The sequence below is a fragment of the Camelina sativa genome, chromosome 4 (assembly GCF_030686135.1).
Source record: "Camelina sativa cultivar CO46 ecotype springtype chromosome 4, ASM3068613v1".
In the NCBI taxonomy this organism is placed as follows: domain Eukaryota; kingdom Viridiplantae; phylum Streptophyta; class Magnoliopsida; order Brassicales; family Brassicaceae; genus Camelina; species Camelina sativa.
In genome coordinates this window covers 3,606,257-3,627,738 of record NC_141883.1, presented here as the reverse complement: position 1 = coordinate 3,627,738, position 21,482 = coordinate 3,606,257, and the positions used below count along the sequence as shown (strand labels likewise).

At 39.7% G+C, this 21,482-nt stretch overlaps 2 protein-coding genes and 2 pseudogenes across 6 annotated transcripts; 3 read left to right on the top strand and 1 right to left on the bottom strand.

The window, feature by feature from the left end:
• Positions 1–8,048: 8,048 nt before the first annotated feature.
• On the top strand, positions 8,049–9,515 carry LOC104779737 (phosphoenolpyruvate carboxylase 2-like; annotated as a pseudogene). The gene is made up of 6 exons (XR_015596249.1): positions 8,049–8,160; positions 8,238–8,460; positions 8,542–8,645; positions 8,749–8,841; positions 8,931–9,085; positions 9,369–9,515. The product of XR_015596249.1 is annotated as a phosphoenolpyruvate carboxylase 2-like (transcript).
• Positions 9,516–11,430: 1,915 nt separating this feature from the next.
• LOC147945306 (uncharacterized) lies at positions 11,431–11,916 on the top strand. Its single transcript, XM_087509191.1, has one exon. It carries the CDS (start codon positions 11,431–11,433, stop codon positions 11,914–11,916), a length of 486 nt encoding a protein of 161 aa, XP_087365317.1.
• Positions 11,917–14,430: 2,514 nt separating this feature from the next.
• Positions 14,431–17,581, top strand: LOC147945305 (iron-sulfur assembly protein IscA, chloroplastic pseudogene; annotated as a pseudogene).
• A 42-nt stretch (positions 17,582–17,623) lies between these two features.
• LOC104779735 (RNA cytidine acetyltransferase 1-like) lies at positions 17,624–20,166 on the bottom strand. Of its 4 annotated transcripts, XM_087509845.1 has the most exons (10): positions 20,048–20,074; positions 19,749–19,921; positions 19,626–19,663; positions 19,434–19,560; positions 19,221–19,339; positions 18,923–19,115; positions 18,562–18,693; positions 18,354–18,460; positions 18,151–18,216; positions 17,624–18,055 (listed from the first exon to the last, which is right to left on the bottom strand). In XM_087509845.1, exons 2-5 carry the CDS (start codon positions 19,752–19,754, stop codon positions 19,268–19,270), a joined length of 243 nt encoding a protein of 80 aa, XP_087365971.1. In that variant the 5' UTR covers positions 19,755–19,921; positions 20,048–20,074; the 3' UTR covers positions 17,624–18,055; positions 18,151–18,216; positions 18,354–18,460; positions 18,562–18,693; positions 18,923–19,115; positions 19,221–19,267. The 4 variants fall into 4 exon arrangements, 2 of the variants coding, with proteins under 2 accessions (XP_087365971.1, XP_087365972.1); XM_087509846.1 differs by lacking the exon at positions 18,354–18,460 and having other exon boundaries at positions 19,749–20,166; XR_015596501.1 differs by lacking the exons at positions 18,923–19,115; positions 19,221–19,339; positions 19,434–19,560; ... (1 more) ...; positions 19,749–19,921; positions 20,048–20,074 and adding an exon at positions 18,763–18,880.
• Positions 20,167–21,482: the final 1,316 nt, after the last annotated feature.

The window sequence follows — 21,482 nt, the reverse complement described above, 5'->3', positions numbered from 1 at the left end:
ATCTCAATGTTCTACCAACCACATATCCCCTCACCGGGATACCCCATGACCACACAAGGATCATATACACGCCACAAGGGCCGCCACAAAGGCCAACAAAATGTCCTAAAGAGGACCGCCACCAAGGCCAAACAAATGTCCTAAAGAGGACCGTCACAAAGACACTCTGGCTAAACAGCCCGCCACAAAGGCCATCTGTCCCGAAGGACCGTCACCAAGACCATCTGTCCCGAAGGACCGTCACCAAGACCATCTGTCCCGAAGGACCGTCACAAAGACACTCTGGCTAAAAAGCCCGCCACAAAGGCCATCTGTCCCGAAGGACCGTCACAAAGACCATCTGTCCCGAAGGACCGTCACAAAGACACTCTGGCTAAACAGCCCGCCACAAAGGCCAAACAAATGTCCTAAAAAGGACCGCCACCAAGGCCACACAAATGTCCTAAAGAGGACCGTCACAAAGACACTTTAGCTAAAAAGCCCGTCACAAAGACCACTCATTGTCCAAAAAGACCGCCACACACGGGCACACTGACTCGAAAGTCCGCCACAAAGGCCACAAAAGCCCCCTCCAAGGCTTCCCACCGCTACAATGGACAAATTCTCTCTCCCGAAAAACTTTCCATATTTAGCACTTTCTATTTCTGGAAACTTTCCACTTCAGGAAACTTCTATTTCGGGGAAACTTTCCCCAAATCCCGCCTCACGGAAACTTTGTACCCCGAGCACCACCTCATCTTGTTACTGAGTCGCACAACCAACCACCCCAAGCGACCGAGTAACAAGAGAGATGGGCTGGAATACTCCATTCCCGCTCCAGCCACGGATTACAGACGGAACCAGACTAGGCAAGCTCAAGTCGTGGTTGCTTCTCATACCACTTCTTAAACCTTGCCTTCATCCTCGCCTCAGGCTCCCAAGTCTGCTCCTCCACACCATCATAGTCCCAAAGGACTCTCATCAAAGGAATCTTCTTCTTCCGAAGTTCCTTGATCCTCCTCTCGAGAACCCTCACTGGTCTCGCCTCCAAAGTCATGTTAGGCTGAAGATCTTCAGGAATCCTAGCCAACAACTGATCATCCTCACGGAGACACTTCCGCAACATAGACACATGGAATACCTTGTGGAAAGCACGCATAACCTCAGGTAATTCCAGTCTATATGCCACTGGTCCAACTCGCTCAATCACTCTGAACGGACCCATATACCTCGGAGTCAACTTAGTCTCAGTCAATGACCTGTTCGGACCCCGCAACATGGCCATCTTGAGGTACACTCTGTCTCCTACCTGAAACTCAAGATCTCTCCTCCAACTATCAGCATAACTCCTCTGCCTATCCTGAGCCTCTTTCATGTTCAGCTTGAGAACCCGAATCTTCTCTGAGGTCTCCTGAACAAAATCTGCCCCGTACATGCTCCTCTCTCCCACCTGAGTCCAGCATAACGGTGTACGACACGGCCTCCCATACAAAGCCTCATAAGGAGCCATACCAATACTCGCCTGATAGCTGTTGTTGTAAGCAAACTCTACCAGGTTCAGGTGATCTGCCCAATGGCCACCCCAATCCAAGACACACATCCTCAGCAAATCCTCCAGCGTCTGGATCGTCCTCTCAGACTGTCCATCTGTCTGGGGATGATAAGCTGTACTCATATGCACCTTAGTGCCCATCTCTGCCTGGAATGCCTGCCAGAACACCGAGGTGAACTTAGAATCCCTGTCAGACACAATGCTCGCTGACATCCCATGTAATCTGACTATCTCTCTCACATACTTCCTAGCCAAGACCGCTGCTCCATCAGTCTTCTTAATGGCCAGAAAATGTGCTGACTTAGTCAACTGGTCCACAATGACCCAAATAGCATCAAAGGCCCGTGACACTGGCAATCCTACCACAAAATCCATGGTAATCATATCCCACTTCCACTCGGGAATGGGTAAACTCTTCAGTAAACCGCCAGGAACCTGATGCTCAGCCTTCACTAGCTGGCACACATCGCACCTCGCGACCCAACTAGCTACATCCTTCTTCATCCCGATCCAATGATAATACCTCTTGAGGTCACGGTACATCTTAGTCGCTCCTGGATGAATGGATAACTTGCTCGCATGAGCCTCTCTCAGAATCTCCTGCCTCAACTCCTCATCCTTGGGCACACAAACCCGACCGTGCACCAAGATAGTACCATTATCTGAGACCTGATACTCTGAATCAACATCCTTTGAGGCATTCACCAGCCCCAAATCCTTCTCCTGTGCCAACCGCACCCTACTCAGAAGATCTGCTCTGTCAACTGCTTCCAAACCCAACGGTTCCAGTGAAACAGCACACAAGCTCATAGCACTGATCTCTCCTACCAGAGACTACATCTCTTGCTCCTGAGCCGAAGCTACCCTCTTCCGACTCAGAGCGTCTGCAACCGTATTATCCTTACCAGGGTGATAGGCTATCTCCAAATCATAGTCTGCCACAAGCTCCATCCACCGCCTCTGCCTCAAATTCAACTCAGGCTGAGTGAATATATACTTCAGACTCTTATGATCTGTAAACACCTGTACCTTTGCACCATAAAGATAAGATCTCCAAATCTTCAGGGCGAAAACTACAGCACCCATCTCCAAATCATGAGTAGGATAGTTGCCTTCATGCACCCGCAACTGCCGCGAAGCATAGGCAATCACCTTCCCATGCTGCATCAGAACACACCCCAAACCAACTCTAGATGCATCTGTATAAACCACATAGGGTTCTCCCTGCTCAGGCAAGGCCAATACTAGCGCAGTAGTCAACATCTCCTTCAGGCTTGCAAAGCCTTCCTCACACTCTTCTGACCAGACAAAAGGAACATCCTTCCCTGTCAACTTAGTCATAGGACGTGCTCTGCTTGCAAACCCCTGCACAAATCTCCTGTAGTATCCTGCCAATCCAAGAAAACTCCTGATCTCTGTAGCATTCTGCGGTCTAGGCCAATCCCTGATAGCCTGAATCTTTTCTGGATCCACAGAAACCCCCTCTGCAGACACATTGTGACCCAGAAAGCCCATCTCGCGCTGCCAGAAACTGTACTTGCTCAACTTAGCAAACAACTTCTGCTCCCGCAGCTTCTCCATAACTGCCCTCAAATGCACTGCATGCTCCTCAGGACTCTTAGAATAAACCAGGATATCGTCGATGAAAATGATGACAGACACATCCAGGAACTCTTGAAACATGATGTTCATCAATCTCATAAACGCTGCTGGCGCGTTAGTCAACCCGAAAGGCATCACCACAAACTCATAATGCCCATACCTCGTCCTGAAAGCGGTCTTCCTCACATCCGCCTCATCTATTGGTATCTGATGATAACCCGACGCCAGATCTACCTTGGAGAACCAAGTAGCACCCCTCAGCTGATCCAACAACTCATCGATCCTAGGAAGAGGGTACTTGTTCTTCACAGTAACCCAGTTCAAACCCCGGTAATCAATGCATAACCTGAAACTCCCATCCTTCTTCTTCACAAACAACACCGGCGCTCCCCACGGTGATACACTAGGACGGATGAATCCCTTACTCAACAAATCCTCTAGCTGCTTCTTCAGCTCTGCCATCTCTGCTGGAGCCATTCTGTAAGGAGCCTTGGATAACGGCGTCGTCCCTGGTTCCAGTTCAATGGTAAAAGGATCCAACCGAGATGGTGGTAATCCCTGCAAAGACTAAAACACATCCTCAAACTCCTCCACTACCAGAATACCGCTGACCGTAGACTTCCCCACTGACTCTGGCATAGATATAGTAACCAAATAAGCCTCACGGCCCTTGTCGATCATCTTTCCAGCCTGAATGGCTGAGATCACGAGACTCCCTGAAGTCGGTCTAATTCCCTGAAAAACCAACTTCTCTCCTGGACGCTCAAACTCCACTCTACCCCGATGGCAATCCAAATGCACCATATGCCGATGCAACCAATCCATCCCGAGAATAACATCATATAGCTCCACTGGACTGATAAGCAAATCCGCTAGCCACGACTCTCCTGCGATCTGAATATCAACCCCTCTAGCTCGTCCAATAACTCTCAGGAACTTGCCCCCAGCAATTCTGACAACTCCTGTACGCTCCCCGGGATCCCCTCTGATTCCCGCACACTCTGCACACTCCGGAGTAATGAAGCTATGAGAAGCTCCAGAATCAAACATAACGTGGGACTTAAACCCGCCCACCAACAAGGTCCCTACACAAACCTCATGTGTTGAGAACCTAACACTTTATCACAGGAAAACATAAAATCTGAACCTACTATAAATTCACAAAGTTTAAGTACCAGAAATTATACCTGTGATCGCCCCGGCACTGGTTCCACCAGTCTCCACTGTCGTGTAAGCCCGTGGCGCCTGCTCAATCCGTGCCACATGCTGACCTCCAGGCTGCACCTGCTGCAACGCTGCCACTGCTGCCGGCTGCAACTTGGGACAAAAAGGCCTGATGTGCCCTGTCTCCCTACAGTGATAACATACCCGAGGCCCTGCCGCCGGAACACTCCTCTTTGGACAACTAGCAACCTTGTGATCCTTGCTCCCACAACCGAAGCAACCCGCACCACTCGGCTTCTGCGTAGCCTCCCACTTCCTCTTGGTTCCCTGCGCAGGCCTACCGCCCCTGCTCGAACCACCCTGCTGCTGAGCCTTACCAGGCTGAACTGCTGGAGTAACCGACACTGACTGTGCCCGGATATCCTCCTCAATCTCTGCTGCTGTCTCAACCAGCTCTGCACGCGTAGCATAATACCTCCCTCTACAATGAACTCTCAGATCATCCCGTAGAGCCCTCATAAAACTCCTGACCTGAGCCTCCTCAGACTCCATAGCCCGACCCCCATAACACAGAAGTCGACTGAACTCCAAGTCCAGCTCCCGCACTGACCGTGTCCCCTGAGACAACTGAAGGAACTGCACCTCCAAACGATCCAATGCCTCTCTAGGAAAATACTTGCGGTTGAACTCCAAAACGAAGTCAGCCCAAGTAATCTCCCGCTGCGCCCTCCTAGCAGCCACATATATCCACCACAAATCAGCATCACCACTCAAAAAGTAGACCCCTATGTCCACCCAGAACTCCTCAGGACATCTCAGAGTATGGAAGTTACGTTCCACTCTCGTCCTCCACGCATCCGCAGCAGTAGGATCTACACCTCCCGAAAACTGCTCAGTACGCAACCGACCCATCTCTGTCAACATGCTGAGATAACGAGCATGGACCCCCACATCCGCAGCCACTGGCTGCCGCTCCTCCGCCACCACTGGTGGCACTACCTGAGCCTGAGCCGGTACCACAGGTGGTAACCGCTCCAACACCTGTGCTAGCATAGCCGCCAAGTCAGCACCAGGGACTCCACCCGCTGGGGCTCCCACACCCGGGACCCTAGCATCACCGGCCACTGGAGCATCAACACCGCCCCCTCCGGCCACACTCACTGAATCCCCCGAAACTCCCTGCGACTCGCCAACACCCTCAGATGTAACACTCTGGTCCTCGGTCTCACTAACCACTAGGGCTCTGCCCCTACCACGACCATGTCCGCGACCACGACCACGACCAGCAACAGCACCATCTCTAACCATCTGCACTACCATGAACAGAAGGCTAAGCAAACAATTACTATTTAACACAGAAATAGAAACTCACCGTGGAATCACAAGTAGGCTCGAAGAGGATGTTCTAAGACTCCATGCCACACACAATTGACTAACTCACATAATCAATCAAGACATGCAATCCCAAACATCTACAACAGAAGCCTAGTGAACCCAAACCTAGAACCGTAAGGGCTCTAATACCAAAATGAAACGACCGACCTTTTTTTTTTTTTAATAAATAATAATAATAATAATAATAATAATAATAAACTACAGCTAGTGGTCCCATACCCACTAGCCACCTAGCCTCATTCACAATCAACAGCGGAATACTCAACATCAATAATATAACCAAATCCATAGCATAACAATATCCAATAATCAATCATCAGAAAACATGGAAAAACAGCAACCTAACAATGTTTCTAATGACTCAACTCTAGCAACCTAACAATGCCAGACAACATCCAATCGAGTCCCTAGAACATCCTCCTCTTCATTGCCTGGATTCCACGATCACACTTTGCCTTTACCTGCACCACAAACACAAATTGAGATGCGTAAGTATTATCATAAATACTTAGTGAGGCCGTCCTCCCATCTACTGGGTTATACACACAAGCATTTGAGACCCTCACAATCAAGCAACAAGCAAACACACAACAATACATCAAACCAGGAAAACGAGTCACGGATATAAGCTAGTGTCGACCGATGCTACATCGGTGCCGATCGATGCTCCTTGACCTGGTGCCGATCGATGCCACAATATGGCGCCGATCGATGCCTCACAAGAAGGTGCCGACCGATGCCACAAGGTGCCGATCGATGCTCCTTCTGCAACCACAAACTGTGCAACGCGAAATATGAAATTCCGAATCAAAACCCTCCAATTTCGTCCCCAAACTCGCCCAGATGACATGCAAACCTGTAGGAAACTCAAGAACAACACACCCAAGCAAGCAAACAACAATAACAACAAACAAATCACCCAATTACAAGAGATCTCATGCTTAGATCAACCATGGTCAAGCACTCACCTCTTTCCAGGAAGATTTAGGCCAAAGGAAACGAAATCTTCACTCCTAGCAAGCTTCTAACTCCTTCCCAGCCTTAGATCTCCCAAGAACAGTAAGAAATCTCACAAAAACTCCCAGGAACTCAAGAACAAAGCTTTCCTCCTCTTTCTCTCTGTTTCTTTGTCAAAAACGGCCAAGAGAGAAGAAAAACTCGAGCTCCCTCTTTAAAAACCCGATTCTAGGGTTTCCCTAAACCAACCACGCAAACCGGACGATTTAAAATCGAACCGTCCAAACCGGCCTCAAACAGTGTCGATCGATGCCACCTTCGGTGGTGTCGATCGACGCCGTCGCCAAAATACCAAGAAAAGGTTTGCGGGTGTTACAGATTTCAACCGTCCTCTCATCTTTTTCTGTTTTGTCTCTCACCTTCTTCATTCTTTTTTTACTCACTTATCTTTTAAACCCTTTCACTATCTTTATCAGATCGGCTTCCTCTAAAACGGTAATTGAAGTCTTTCAATGCTCTCTTATTCAATTGAAGGCCATTACTTTTTCTTGAATTGGTGCAAGGTGAAGTTCTATATAATGTCTTATTATCCAACTTCATGCCTCTCACAATTTCTGGACTCTCTGCATTTTATCCAAGGTGATTCCACTGTTGTTTCATTCGCAAATCTCAAAGCTGGCTGCCTACACCAGAAGATCATTGGGAGATTGCTTCGTCACGTTTCTCTTGCCAACACCAATACAGATCTTCTAGGTGTGTCATGTTTTTACTCTTTCAATATTTTCCTGTTTCTATATTATGTCCATCTCTAAAAGTTCAATCATTTTTAGTGAAATTGAGTAGTTTTGCATCAGAATTCTCTGTTTTTGTTAATACTGGGTTAGAGAGTTATTTTTGTTTGGCTTCAATGGCTCACTGAGATTGTTTTATTCAGTTAATGTTTTGGTGTTCTGAATCAGATTATGTTTTTATTTTTGTGTCAAAAGGTTCAAGAATACTACGAGGTTGCTGCTGATTACGATGGGAACCGCAACACTTATAAGCTAGGGGATTCAATTGTTGTCACTAAAGCATTATCCAACATGCTTAGCTTAGCTAATCTGACTGAGGAAGTCCAGATTGCTTACCGGTGTAGGATTAAGAAAATCAAAAAAGGCGATTTCGCTGATGAGGCCTCTGCAACAACTGAATCCGACATTGAAGAGACTCTCAAAAGGATTTTGCAGCTTAACAAGACTCCTGAAGAGGTTTTTGATGCTCTCAAGAATCAGACTGTTGACTGCTCATCCGACTCAGTCTGTTCGTCGGTCCTTGCTCCAAAATTTTTGAAGTTTTGTTAAACCTTAGTTTGAGTTCCTACATTTTGTTGATGCCCTGTGTGTGTGTGACTTTACTGATGATGTGTTTTCATCTCAATGTTTTCAAGATTCGTGATTGTTTGACGCCGTTATATGGAAAGGACATTACTCCTAATTAAAAAACAAGAACTCGATGAAGCTCTGCAATGAGAGGTACATACACAACTTAAGAACTCAATGAAGCTTCTTCTACTTGAATTCTAATAAAACTCTGTTTTTGGTTGCACCAGATTCAAGCTGCTTTTCGCACTGATGAAATCCGAAGAACTCCTCTTACACCTCAAAGTGAAATGAGAGCGGGTATGAGCTACCTCCACGCGACTATTTGGAAAGGAGTTCCGAAGTTCTTGAGACGTGTCGGCACGGCTTTAAAGAACATTGGAATCAACGAGTGTGTTCCTTACAATGTGCCTCTCATTCAATTCTCTTCATGGATGAACAGAGACCGTGATGGTACACTCTCACTTTTTTCTTCTCTTTAGCCATTTAAAACATGAATTGGTTCTCATTAGTGGAGACATTTTCTAAATTTAGGAAATCCATGAGTAACTCCTGAAGTCACAAGAGATGTATGCTTATTAGCTAGAATGATGGCTGTTAATCTCTACTTCTCCCAGATTGAAGATCTTATGTTTGAGGTAAGTAAAAGTTAAATTACTTAGCAGTTTTTTTTTAATTTTCTTGGTTGTAGTCTCCCAGACAGAGATCTTACTTTTGGTTTTTATTTGTGTTTTTTTCCAGATGTCTATGTGGCGTTGCAATGAGGAACTTAGGGTGCGTACAGAACATCATTGCGTCAAAGGTGTGCGAAGAGGGATGCAAAACACTATATATGTTTGTTACTTTCTATGACAATTTTTATATAAGATTCAACAGTTTGTTATATTTTGCTGGATGTATAATTGGTTTTTGGATGGATGTAGAATTTTGGAAACAAATCCCTGCAAATGAGCTATACCGAGCTATTCTTGGAGATGTGAGGGACAAGCTGTACAACACACATGAACGTTCACACCAGTTATCGTCAAGCGGAGTTTCAGACATTCCCGAAGATATTGTTTTCACAAGTTTGGATCAGGTGTGTTTTCTTGCTGTTTGCAAATTAACTAGAGATGTTTAAACCAGATAATCCAAAAACTCATTAAAGATGAGCTGAAACTTTAATTCCTTTGGAAACATATTTGATTAAACGTGAGACTGTAAAAAGCAATGGCATAGTTGATTTGATTTAGTAACCAATTTTTCTAAAACCAAAACATGGATTGAACCACCCTAAGATCAACTTGTCTCTTGTTTCCTTCCTATTGATTTCTTTAACATTCTAACCTTTGATTGTTTCTGTTTCTAACCCGTGTGGCTAGGTTTTGGAGGGGCATTCAAACGTGTGATCCAGAGAGACAATAAGAATCTCGACATGCTCAAAGAGATGTACAACCAATGACCTTTCTTCCATGTCACAATTGATCTAGAAATAACAATCCAACGAGAAAATGAGAAATAATTTTAAATAAGCACAACTAACGACTCAAAACAATTACAAACTTAAATTCTATATTATCTTTTATGAAAGCCAAAAAAGATCATGATGATTTAAATTTATTAAAAATCAAAAAAAAATGACTATATTATACTATCTGAAAAACATACATGAACAAAAATTAACCAACAAAAGAGCGAAGAAAATCATACGAACAACATAACCCCAGACGAAAAGAAGGAAAATACATAACCAAAAAATGAACTAACAAAATCAACCAAAAAAATATCCTCATCTAACTTCCGCGCGTAGCGCGGATCAAATGCTAGTATGATATATAAAGTCGCGGTCAATGTCGATTAGTTTCTCCACTAGAAGTGACTAATAAGTACATGAGGTACTTGATAACTCTCTAATTTACATGTTTTTAGCATCCTTTTTTGTCCATATTTTGCATTATTTATACATTTACCTTAGCATTTTTAGGTCATTAACTGTAGGAATTCACTTTTAGGCCATTTAGGGTGTTGCATTCTTGCATTTGCATACTTTGGATGAAAACAGGTGCTTAAGAGTCTAAAATGGGGAAAACAAGGACAAATCCGAGCATGTACCCGAAGGAGCCATCGAGCTGGAAGAACAGTCTGAACCCTAACACGATTGAGGAGGATCCGAGAGCAGGAAGAACAACCCAAAGATCTACCCGAGGAGTAACCCGACCTCATCCTCGTGCACCCCATCGAGTAGACCCTCGGGTAGGACTGGGAAGCTATGTCAAAGGGGTTTCCATATATAAACCCCTCCTCTTCTTCCTCGCAAACGAGCACGCCGTAGACCCTCAAACCAGAGAGCGAGAGCTTCTGAGAGAGAACTGAGCGACTCAAAATACTTTTCACTTTTTGTTAGGATTTATTTCATATATTTTTATCATTTCTTTAGATTTCTACCTTGTACTCTTATCTTCTACTCTATCTTTTAATATAATGCAATTTTCTTTCATATTTGCTTTTATGTTTCTTGCAATGATTGCCGAGTAGTGTAGTAAAGTTTCTAGGGATGGGATAGATGATTTTGTGTTCTTGATCGGTTAGGATGTCTTAGTTTGATTTTAGATGTTTTATAGATTCCCTTCTAGATTGGTGTTCTTAATGTTGTAAACAAACCAAGAGGGTGAGATTAGATCTAGGCTGTTTTACCACCGAGAGGTGTAGATGAAATGCTTATATCAACAAATGTTAGAGGTTTACTCACTTAGCCTAAGAGATTAGATGATTAAGGGGTTTACTGACAATAATGAATCGGTTCTTATTGCCTGCTTGGTCATGTTTTTCCAACGAGAGTTGGGTAAGGGAGTGATCAAGGTTGATTGTTTCTATCACGAGTCTCCAAATGCGTATAAGCTTCGGGGTCGAATCTTCTTCTACCCGGGGAGACCTGATGTAGCACATCTTTACGTGTCACACAAGCTTCTAGAATTCTTTGTTTTCCTTCTTGTTTTGTTAGTTTTCTATTTTTTTTGTTGATCTTCCTTTTGTCTCAAATTTCTATTTCTTTTAGGTTTTCCTTTTCAGTTCGATTTAGCTGCTCTATAAATAAGACCTCTAATGCTTGTAAAGAGGATCATCCTTGAATTGAATTAATAAAGAGTTATCTTACAAATCCGAGTTTTGCAAAGAAGCGTATTCTTTCAAGTCTCAAACCTCTGTTTTTCGTGTAGCAAAACAGAGTTTCTCCTCTGTTTTTCGTGAAGAAAACAGAGAACCTTGTTTCTTTAGTTTCCCGGGAACGTAAGAAATAAGTCCTTTTTTCTTTCTTGCTTCCGCTCCATCACATTTCTCTGGAAAGTTTTATCTGCAACTGTAAGGTCCAGGGGAGAAATAGTATTAAATGTAGCATCTAGTGGTATAGCCTCTCTTTTGTTGGGAGGTAACAGAACAGCTCATTCAATGTTTGGCATTCCTCTAGATGTTCATGAAATGTCTATGTGCCATATGTCAAGGTCTTCTGATCTAGGTGAATTAGTCCAAGAAGCAAAGTTGATAATTTGGGACGAAGCTCCAATGATGAGTAAATACTGCTCTGAGACTTTGGACAGAAGTTTGAAAAATATAATGCATGATCCAGAAGATAAACCTTTTGGGGGTAAGGTCATTATTTTTGGTGGTAATTTCCATCAGATACTTCCTGTTATTGTTGGTGCTAGTCGACAACAAATAGTTAACTCATCCTTAAACTCATCTTACCTTTGGAATCATTGTAAAGTTTTAAGGCTAACAAAAAATATGAAGTTTATGCAATACATATGTCCAAATGAAGCCAGACAGATTGCAGAGTTCTCGAAATGGATTCTTGATGTTGGAGAAAGAAGACTTGACGAACCACATGATGGAGTTGTTGATATTGACATCCCAGAAGAATTGCTTATCACATAAGTAAACTTTCCTATTGAATCAATCATTAATGCAGTATATGGTGATTTGTTTGATACAGCGAAGGATGCCAGCTATTTTCAAAGCAGAACTATTTTTTGTCCTACAAATGATGATGTCAAAACAATAAACGACCACATTCTATCCATATTAGAAGGTTAGTAACCGTTTACTTCAAATCTTCTTTAAATACTATTGTTTTCTGTGTTTTTTTATCCCAATTATTTGTAGTTTTGTTTCAATCGTTTATGGTTTAACAAGTCAGGAAAGGGTTTAATTTAGTTCATATAGTATTGATCCTGCAGATAAAAGGTCAAAAGACAATCCTGCATATAGCCCGGATTTTTTAATTCAGTTAGGATTTCAGGAGTACCAAACCATGCGCTTTGTTTGAAAATTGGTTGTCTAGTAATGTTGTTGTGGAATATTGATGCTCATGGAGGTCTAATGAAAGGAACAAGACTACAGATTACACATCATGTTATACAAGCAAGAATAATCACGGGCTAGAGAGTTGGTAAAATTGTTCTTTTACCAAGGATGGTATTAATACCATCAGATACACGGATGCCTTTCAAATTGAGACGTAGACAATTTCCGATAACCGTTGCTTTTGCAATGACTATCAACAAAAGTCAAGGTCAATCACTCTCAAATGCTGAGTTATATTTGCCTTGGCCTGTTTTTTTCTCATGGCCTGCTATATGTAGCGATGTCTTGTGTACGTAAACAGTAAATCAGGATTGAAAATTCTTATTACTGACCCAAACGGGAACACCTCAAAAGAAAACAAGGAACGTCATCTTCAAAGAGATTTTCCAAAACATTTGATTCAGCTTCATGGATACCTATGTAAGACTCTGTTTTTATTTTGTTTCCATTGTTACAAAATTTATAGCTTTGTTTTTCGTGAAAATTTTTTGATCTAATATTTTGTTTGTTTTTGCAGGTTGAATTTTATAATATCACCCATCCAATAAATTTATAAAAACTTATAATTCATATACTCCAACAAATAAGTTTTATCCCGTACTTCCTTATTTTCATTTTGATTCTTTTATTTATATCTTATATTTATCATATTTAATATACTACTACTTTATTATTTCCAATTATTTAACCAGGTTTTTATATATAATATTAAAGAAGTTTAATAACTTATTACATTCATTGTATTCTTGATAAATCTTTAAAAATGTAATTGTACATTATTTATAGGTTGAAGAAATTATAGTCAAATAGAAACGACATATAACACAACAGCTACTACGGGAGGATACACTACAGGACAGAGGTTATTAGATATGATCGGGAGTACACGATAGAGGCCAGATGTAATTAGATATAACTGGAAGTGTTTCTGGCTCTAAAGTGAACACAATGCTCAATGAGATTACATGTACAATAACTATAGAGTGCACATAGTATGGTGAAAATATAAAATAATACAGTATTATGAATTTAAAAATATAATAAACTTTTCTCTCCGTGTTGTAGCACGGATTACGACCTAGTTTTGTTTCTAAAACCAACATCTAAGCAAATAAATAGCAAGAAAATATCACAAATTAAAAATATATTTTGTGTTTCCATGTCAAATTAGAAAGAGCAACTTCAATTACCTTTTTTTTTTATGAACTAAAAATTTGACATACTTTTCATTTTACATCTAGCTATGTACTAACCCGCAGAAAACCGCGGGCTGAACTTTTTTTTTAATGAAAATTTATAATAATTTATTTTATTATTATGTTATTTATTAATTATAAAAATCTAAGCTATTAAACAGAACTAATATAGATTTTATTCGATTAGATTTTTGATAAAAATTTTAATCCATGCTGGTAAAAAATGTTGATAAAATTTTGTAGTTGTAGATTTTGTTTGATTAGATTTTTAAAAATTTAGCTATTATTTTTTTAATAATAATTTTTTTCTCAGGTACGAATTATTTTAGATTCGGACATATTTTATTTACTTTTTTAAATTAAATTTAATTTGATCGGTCAACAATTTGTTTTGTTTATTAATAATTAATAAATATTAATTAGTTAATTAAAAAAATTTAATGGCAGGTGAATATAATTTTATACACTTTTTTTTGTCAACCATTGGGCCACAACTGGCCGGTCCAGTAGCCAAATTCCTACAACATAGGAGCCGGGAATCGATCCCGGGTGTGATGGTGCCTTCTACAAGTGTCCTCTTTCACCGGAGCACTCAACTCTTTCTCCCTCAGATCTCCTCCAATTTCTAGATTCAAACACATCAATACAATCTCAAATTCACAGCCTAGAAATTTTCCTTACTCCCCAAAATTAAGAGACATAAAGAATAAAATTATGTGACCTGGGAATGAAAAGTAGAAGGATAAGAAACCCATCATCGTCGGATCTGATGAACATATTCTGGTGGATCGAAGAAGAAGAAATCCACCACAACCGATTGACCATCAATGGGCTATCTGCACAGATTGGTAGAGAGAGCCATGGCTAGGAGCAGCAACACAGTCGGACCATGGTATACACGGCGCCGAAGAAGAAGAAATCAGGCATTCAGCAGAACAGTCGATCCATGGTATCATGACGACGAAGAAGAAGAAATTGAGTAATTGATTAAACACTATGTTTCCTTTTGTTTAGTCCACGCAGGAGTAAAATCATCTGAGCTGTATTAATGTTATAATTTGATAGGGTATAAATTTTTACTGAGGTGTCAACACATGATTCAAAGTTGAAGCTGAGGTGTCATGCTCTGAAGAGAAACACTTCTTCTTTTATTTTATTGACTAGGTTAGACCCGTGCGATGCTGCGGGATGTTATTCTATACATTTTTAAATACATTTGATGTTTAAAAACTGATTTATATTTCAGTCGGGTAAATTTAATCTTATAATTGGCTTAACTCTACTATATGCTATGTTTTTTTCTCGTATTACTTGTTTTGGGAGATATATTAGTGTATTTTTTGTAGTTTCCAAATCATCTAAATTTATATAGTTTGTGTTGTTGTTACGTTATTATTTGTTTTGTTTCCTTTTGTAAATTACCTTTTTATATATATATATAACAAGTCCACATATGTCAAAGTAAATAGACATATTTTTACTTTAGTTTGGTTTGTGTTATTATTTTAATATTATACTTATGTAGTTATGTTAATGTGTTATGGTTATGGTTATGGTGTTCTTATATGTAAATCTTGAGAGACAGGAACATTTGTTATCACATGCCTAAATTTAAACACTGCAATCATTACTGTGAAAAGAAATCACATAGTAAATGCATGAGCAATAAGATAGACATATGAGAATTTTTGTTTGATAATATATATAACTGTTTACTCTAGTTTATGTATGTTTCACAAAGAGAGTTCATCCTCCAATCACACTTGAGAGGATACTTTAGTTTGGTTCATATCCCTTCTTTTTTTTTTGGTAAAGTTTGGTTCATATCCCTTATATGTATAAGTTTTCTCACAAAAACAAAAAAAATGCTGACATTTTGCGCCCACAAAACTCGAGAAATGATTTCTTTATTTTGATTAGTCACTTATTTTAAATGATGTGTCAACTCTAGGTTTCTCCAAAATGTTGAGATGTCATCACATGAAGTGAAACACATTCTAATTTTATTGTATTGACTAGATTATGATCCGCAGTACACCGCAGGGCAAGTTTTATTTGATTTTTTTTGTTAATGTACTATTTTTAATACTAATTTTGCTTATGTACTTTTTGTTAATTTTAGTGATTTAGTATATAATTCGTGGTATACCGCATATAATCTTAATTAAATCAGTTTGATTTAATATAATCTTATTTGTTTGATATAATCTTAATTAAATCAGTTTGATTCCACATATTTTATTTTTGTGTTGTTAAAATAGTAAAATAAGGATTTAGCCCGTATTGAAGTATCATATTAATGATATTTTATTTTTTAGTATTATCAATTCAATCATGTAATGTCATATAACCCGTCATGTAATATAACTTGTTTGTGTTATTTTGAAAATTTGTAAGTTTAAATATTCATAATTTAAAAATTTTTATTAAATTTAGTTATATCAGTTATAAATTATAAACTTTTATTTTTTTTTAATTTACTATATACGGTAAATTTACTATATATGTATGTTCAACACATACTTTTTATATTAATTGAGTATTATATGTTTGTTTAAAAAAATTCAAATCACAATATATGCAGGAAAAATATACATTTTTATTAACTTTATGTATTATATGATGATTCACTACATTTAAACTTTTAAATAAAAAAAGATGATAGGAGAATAAATTTTTTAATATAGAATAAATCTTTTAAATATCTATATTAACTATAGAATATTATATATATGGATATATAAAATATTTTAATTATGTTTGGTTATAAGGATAGTAGAGAAAATAAACTAAATTTGTTTGGATATGAATATAAGCATTAAATAGCATTTAATGGTAAATGTTTCTATAAACATATTTTTGAGCAAAAACTGCTGCGAAAATACTAGTATAGATACCTCTTAACTATTGAATTGTATTATTAGGTTGAGATACTAGTATACTATTGAATTGTATTTACTGCTGCGAAAATACTAGTATAGATACCTCTTAACTATTGAATTGTATTATTAGGCTGCGAAAATACTAGTATAGATACCTCTCAACCTAGTAAATGTTTCTATACTAGGTTGAGATATGTTGAATTGTATTATTTGAAATGTTTTTATTGGCTAACAATTTTACTGAGATGTCAAGTTGAGAAGAGCCTCTAAAGTGCTGAGTTGTCAGATGAGGAGAGCGAACACATTCTAGTTTTATTGTATTGATTGATTGATTGATTCTATTTATAACATTGGGCAGAAGACATGGAGCTTTGCGGGTTGATAATTATTTTGTCTCTGAGGATTTTAAAAAGCTAATATATATCTGTGACATAGATATGCCTCCTCGTAAGTTTGTTTGCGGCTGTACATCCAAAAAGGGTCGTGAGTCTGCTCTATTTTTGATTGCTTTGTTCACGATAACTTAAAGAGGCTTTTCGAATTTCTCAGCGGCACCTTCAATGGAGGGACTGAAGCCGGTGATGTCTCTGTCAGAAAATGCACTTAAGCATCTGAGGTCAGAACGTGGGGAATATTTGTGTTTGAGAATTGGTGTCAAACAGGGAAGATGCTCGGGGATGTCTTACACGATGGACTTTGAGAATAGAGCAAACGCAAGACCAGAATGATTCGACCATTGAACACGAAGGATTTACCATAGGTAAACTATGCAGGATCGATCCTTCCATTCCGATATAATAAGGTCTAAGGGTAAGATCAGCAAGTTGGCTGATGAAATATATAGACCCGCCATACTTACAAGATGAATCTTCGTGTTGAAGCATGCATCCTAATAGGAAGAGTTATCGATCGTAGCTGCCGATTTTTGAGCTAGACTTCAAGTCTCTCGTTGTCTTCTGGAGTCTAAAGTGAAAGCTCTGTTTTTTTAAATTGTGAACATTTCTTTTGCAGTTTTGTGATCCGAAGAGCATCATGCTCTGCCTTCTTGGAATGCAGCTTGATTACAGCGATGCTTTGATTGGTGGAGGCTTCTCTTTCCCGAACCCTAACGCTACACAAACCTGTGGATGTGGGAAGTCTTTTGCTACCAAGATGTGAACCAGTTTGACATATTGCAGTAAAAAAAAAATATTAGTCATATTTCATAGAAAACTTTATGGCTGTATGATGCCCAAATATATTTTTTTCTTTTCATTTTGTGATGATCAAACCAAAAATTTAATAATATTCAAATTCATAGAAAATCCAAATTCATAGAAACCCCAATGATAAAAATTTCCTGGTCACTGTTGCAAAAAAAAAACCATTGTTGCATGAACTCCACATCAGGCTCTTCTCTTCTTATTGGATCTGGAGGAGTGCTCATCATTGCCTCTCTATTTTTTGGTGGATTTATCAAAACCACTTGGCTTCTCTTTCTTGTTATCAGATTTGGTGGACTCGATACTTACAAGACCACTTGAAGAGATCTTAGACTTTTGCAAAGCCTTCCTGAGCATCTTGGTCCCCAATAGCAAATTGTTCAAGCAGCTCAAGATCCAACAGTTCTTCTATCTTTGCCCTCATTTGTTCCTTTATTCCCAAACGTTTGAGAGTGTGAATGATGTTTCGACCTTACATGGCAACCAAAACAAAATATAGGCATGCACGGAAACAGAAGTGATTACCTCAACTTCTTTTGCTCCTTCCCTGAGATCTTCATCTACTGATACATTGTGAGGTTCAAGCACTCTCTGCAACCAAAAGCCACCATGAATCATTTCAACCATAAATAAGACATTCATGTATGTACTTATTAATTTCCAAAAATGAGGGAGAATATTATGATCGATCGAGCAAAATTTTGTTAGTTTTCCCCATCTAAACTTACATCTCACAACCGAGGTAAGGTGGATTCTATCTCTTTTGTTGCAATTTCATTCAGTATAACTTCTTTCCAACCTTCAATAGAAGAGAGTGTATTTGCCCCCTCTCTATCTGCATTTGTCTCTGCAAGTTTATTTATCTCCACATATTTGGTAAAACATAAAGCAGCGGCCCAGATCATCGGAATTTATTTAAGAGTAGATATGGTATACCTCGATGCTCGAGAAATCAGACTACTCTAGCAAGCCTAAACACAGGAGTACAGATGCTTGAACATATGACAGCGAGACAAGGAGCTTCTCTTGAAAATAATGATGAGCTAGAGTTTTGCAGATGTCATAGACCTTCGGAAAGAAAACAAAATAAAAAATTATTACCAAACCAAACGAAAAGACAGAGAATGAAGCTAGAACCTGTGGTTGGTATTTGTCTGAATCTGTAAGCAGAATCTTATCACTGGGTAGTTGTTTAAGCAGACTACATATCTCAATATATTGCTCAAGGAGAATGAGTCATAAATGCATTCCGTACATTTTTCAATAAAATACGTGACTTTCAGAGAGTGAATCTAACCAGATTGAAGTCAACGAAGTTTGGCAACGAAGTCTACCCTCTGAGTCAAACCATATCATAAGGTGAAAGCACACGGGCGAGTTTCTTCAAAAATCCATCTGATGAATTCCCCCAAGAATCAACCTCCAGGAAGTTGATCATATTATCAACACGATAAAACCGCACCAGGAAAAGTTGTCAACCTAAAATAGTACTGCAAAAAAAGTCCAAAGTTGAAGAATTGGCCAAAACATTAAACGAAAAGTGTCATACTCAGAAGATACAGAAACATTCGATTCCACTTAAATAATCAATGAACCTTTATGGAAGGGGACGAAGAAGCCCAGTTCATCCGACTCATCAACTTCAAACGTGTCGTTGCTTAATGTTAATGGTTTCGAAAGCATACATGTGTGCTCGCTCACCAGTCACAGCACTCTGATCCAACCATATATAGAAATTGTGTTAGGAACTAGTAGACAATACAAGAATAACCAATTCAGGAGAATGAGGAGAAACAGATATTCTCAACTAGGATTTGACTGATGTAGAATGGAGCAAATTCTATTAACATTTTCAGCAGCCTTGGTAACTCTGAAGGCTCCACATCCAGTTCATCATCACCTTCTGATATTGAAGCTAGCTGACCCTCAAAGTATCTGCACGTATCAATCAATTATGCATCTGCATGTATTAATCAATTAAGTCGTAATCATGCATTTACCTGGTCAAGAGTTCAACCGCAGCAGACCCATATCCCATCTACATAGAATGTAATCAAGAATTGGTTAGTCTTTCAGGGAAACCTAAAAGATAATAAAAGTGAGCATAGTAAGAAAAAAGTTACCTTCATAGCATTGGGGTGGACTGCTATGCGTACTATACGGGCACCAGAAAGCTTTGCAAAGACAACGTCCCGAAACTGTCCACGGTACTTTCATGGTATTTGATCTTCATGTAGTGAATGACCTTCTTTAAAAAAAAAAAAATACCGCAGATTTCCAAGATATCTGTCCTTACCTGCAAAAAATATCAATTACAATACCAGTTACATCTAGAATCAATCACATAAGAATGCGATGACATGAGATTCATGATTCTACACTCAAAAAGACAAACAATTACAGCAGAGAGATAAACATTAACTATAATGAATATGAACACCCAACACACACAGTAGCAATCTAAAACCACAATGGGTTTAGTACTCATTTGAGTACTAACGCAGGAAGAAGGTGATAAGAACCTTTGTCCATCAGGATGATATAGCAAATGAAGAGCTAGCACTGCACGTGTGAAGTCAAGATAAAGTCAGGATAAGAAGAGAATGTCACGTGTGTGTTGAGCTGGGAGAAGCTGTCATCGTCACGGAATAAAGCTGTTACTGTTAACACTGTTAGTTAACAGTTATATATGAGCACTTGTTAGCTCACGTTTTCTTTATGCGTATTATCTGAATTTGTAGAATCTTCTAGAACTCTTTCTTCCTCATCGTTTAGCTGGTTTCTCTCCTTGAGATTCTTGCTGGTGAGATGGCGTTGCTGCGTTTTCCTTGAACGTTGTACCGTTTATCATTTATTTGAGTGTGGTATTTGTTTGTTTACTAATTCCGTTATCAACTGGTATCAGAGCAAGGTTTTCCTCGGAATCAATGGCGGTGGAAACGAGATCTCAGCTTACCCGAGCTGAGGATGTGGTAGAAACAGGGCGATCGGTGGTTCCTTCGACGGAGGTGACACTGGGGTCTCAGATCGCTCAGGTATTTGAACGTTTAGAAGTTGCGATTGCTGAACAAAATAAAAAACTTGATGACAACATTGCCGATATGTTTGAAATGGTGAAGTTAAGGACTGATCAACAACCTTTACCTCATGGGAAGCAAATCTGTGATGATAGTGAACCGGTAGTATCGGCGACACCGGAACACTTGGTGGAGAAGTCTACCCGTTGCAGAGGAGAAGGATCGGTGTATCGAAGCAAAGGTGAGGGATCAGGATACCAAAACAGCGGAGATAGCTCGGATTTTCAACACCAAGGTGTTGGGGTGGGATATCAAAACAAGGGTGATGAACCGGGTTATCAAAACAGAGGAGAGCTAGGGCTATGGTTATCAAAACAGAGGCGATGGGTATGGCCATCAGAACAGAGGTGAGGATAGAGGTTATCAACATCACTATGCTGGTGTGACTCGAATGGGAAAGGTTGATTGTCCCAGGTTTAATGGAGAGCGAGTTGCGGAGTGGATCCTTAAGGTGGAGGACTTTTTTTCGCTTGATTTCACCCCAGGAGACTTCAAGGTCAAAATGGCTGCGATACACTTTGATGGTGATGCTGCAGATTGGCATCAATCGTTGATGCACTCACCGTTGGGAAGGAATGTGTTGCGTGATTGGCAAGCTTATAAGCTGTTGTTGCAGGAACGCTTTGAAGACGTGTTGGATGATCCTATCGCAGAGCTCAAGCAACTACAAGAGACAAATGGAATTGTTGATTATCACCATCGCTTTGAGCTGATCAGGAACAGGTTGTCACTTTCGGAGGAGTATCTGATGAGAGCTTATTTGGCAGGACTCAGGTTGGA

Bases quoted from the DNA above. Each gene is read 5' to 3' on its own strand.
- LOC147945306 (XM_087509191.1), top strand. From the start codon at position 11,431: ATGTTTGGCATTCCTCTAGATGTTCATGAAATGTCTATGTGCCATATG.
- LOC104779735 (XM_087509846.1), bottom strand. The intron at 19,561-19,625 runs GTAAATGCATGA...TGATACGTGCAG, and splicing joins GCGGTTGAACTCTTGACCAG to ATACTTTGAGGGTCAGCTAG. The intron at 19,340-19,433 runs GTTGAGAATATC...TGGTTGGATCAG, and splicing joins TCTACATCAGTCAAATCCTA to AGTGCTGTGACTGGTGAGCG.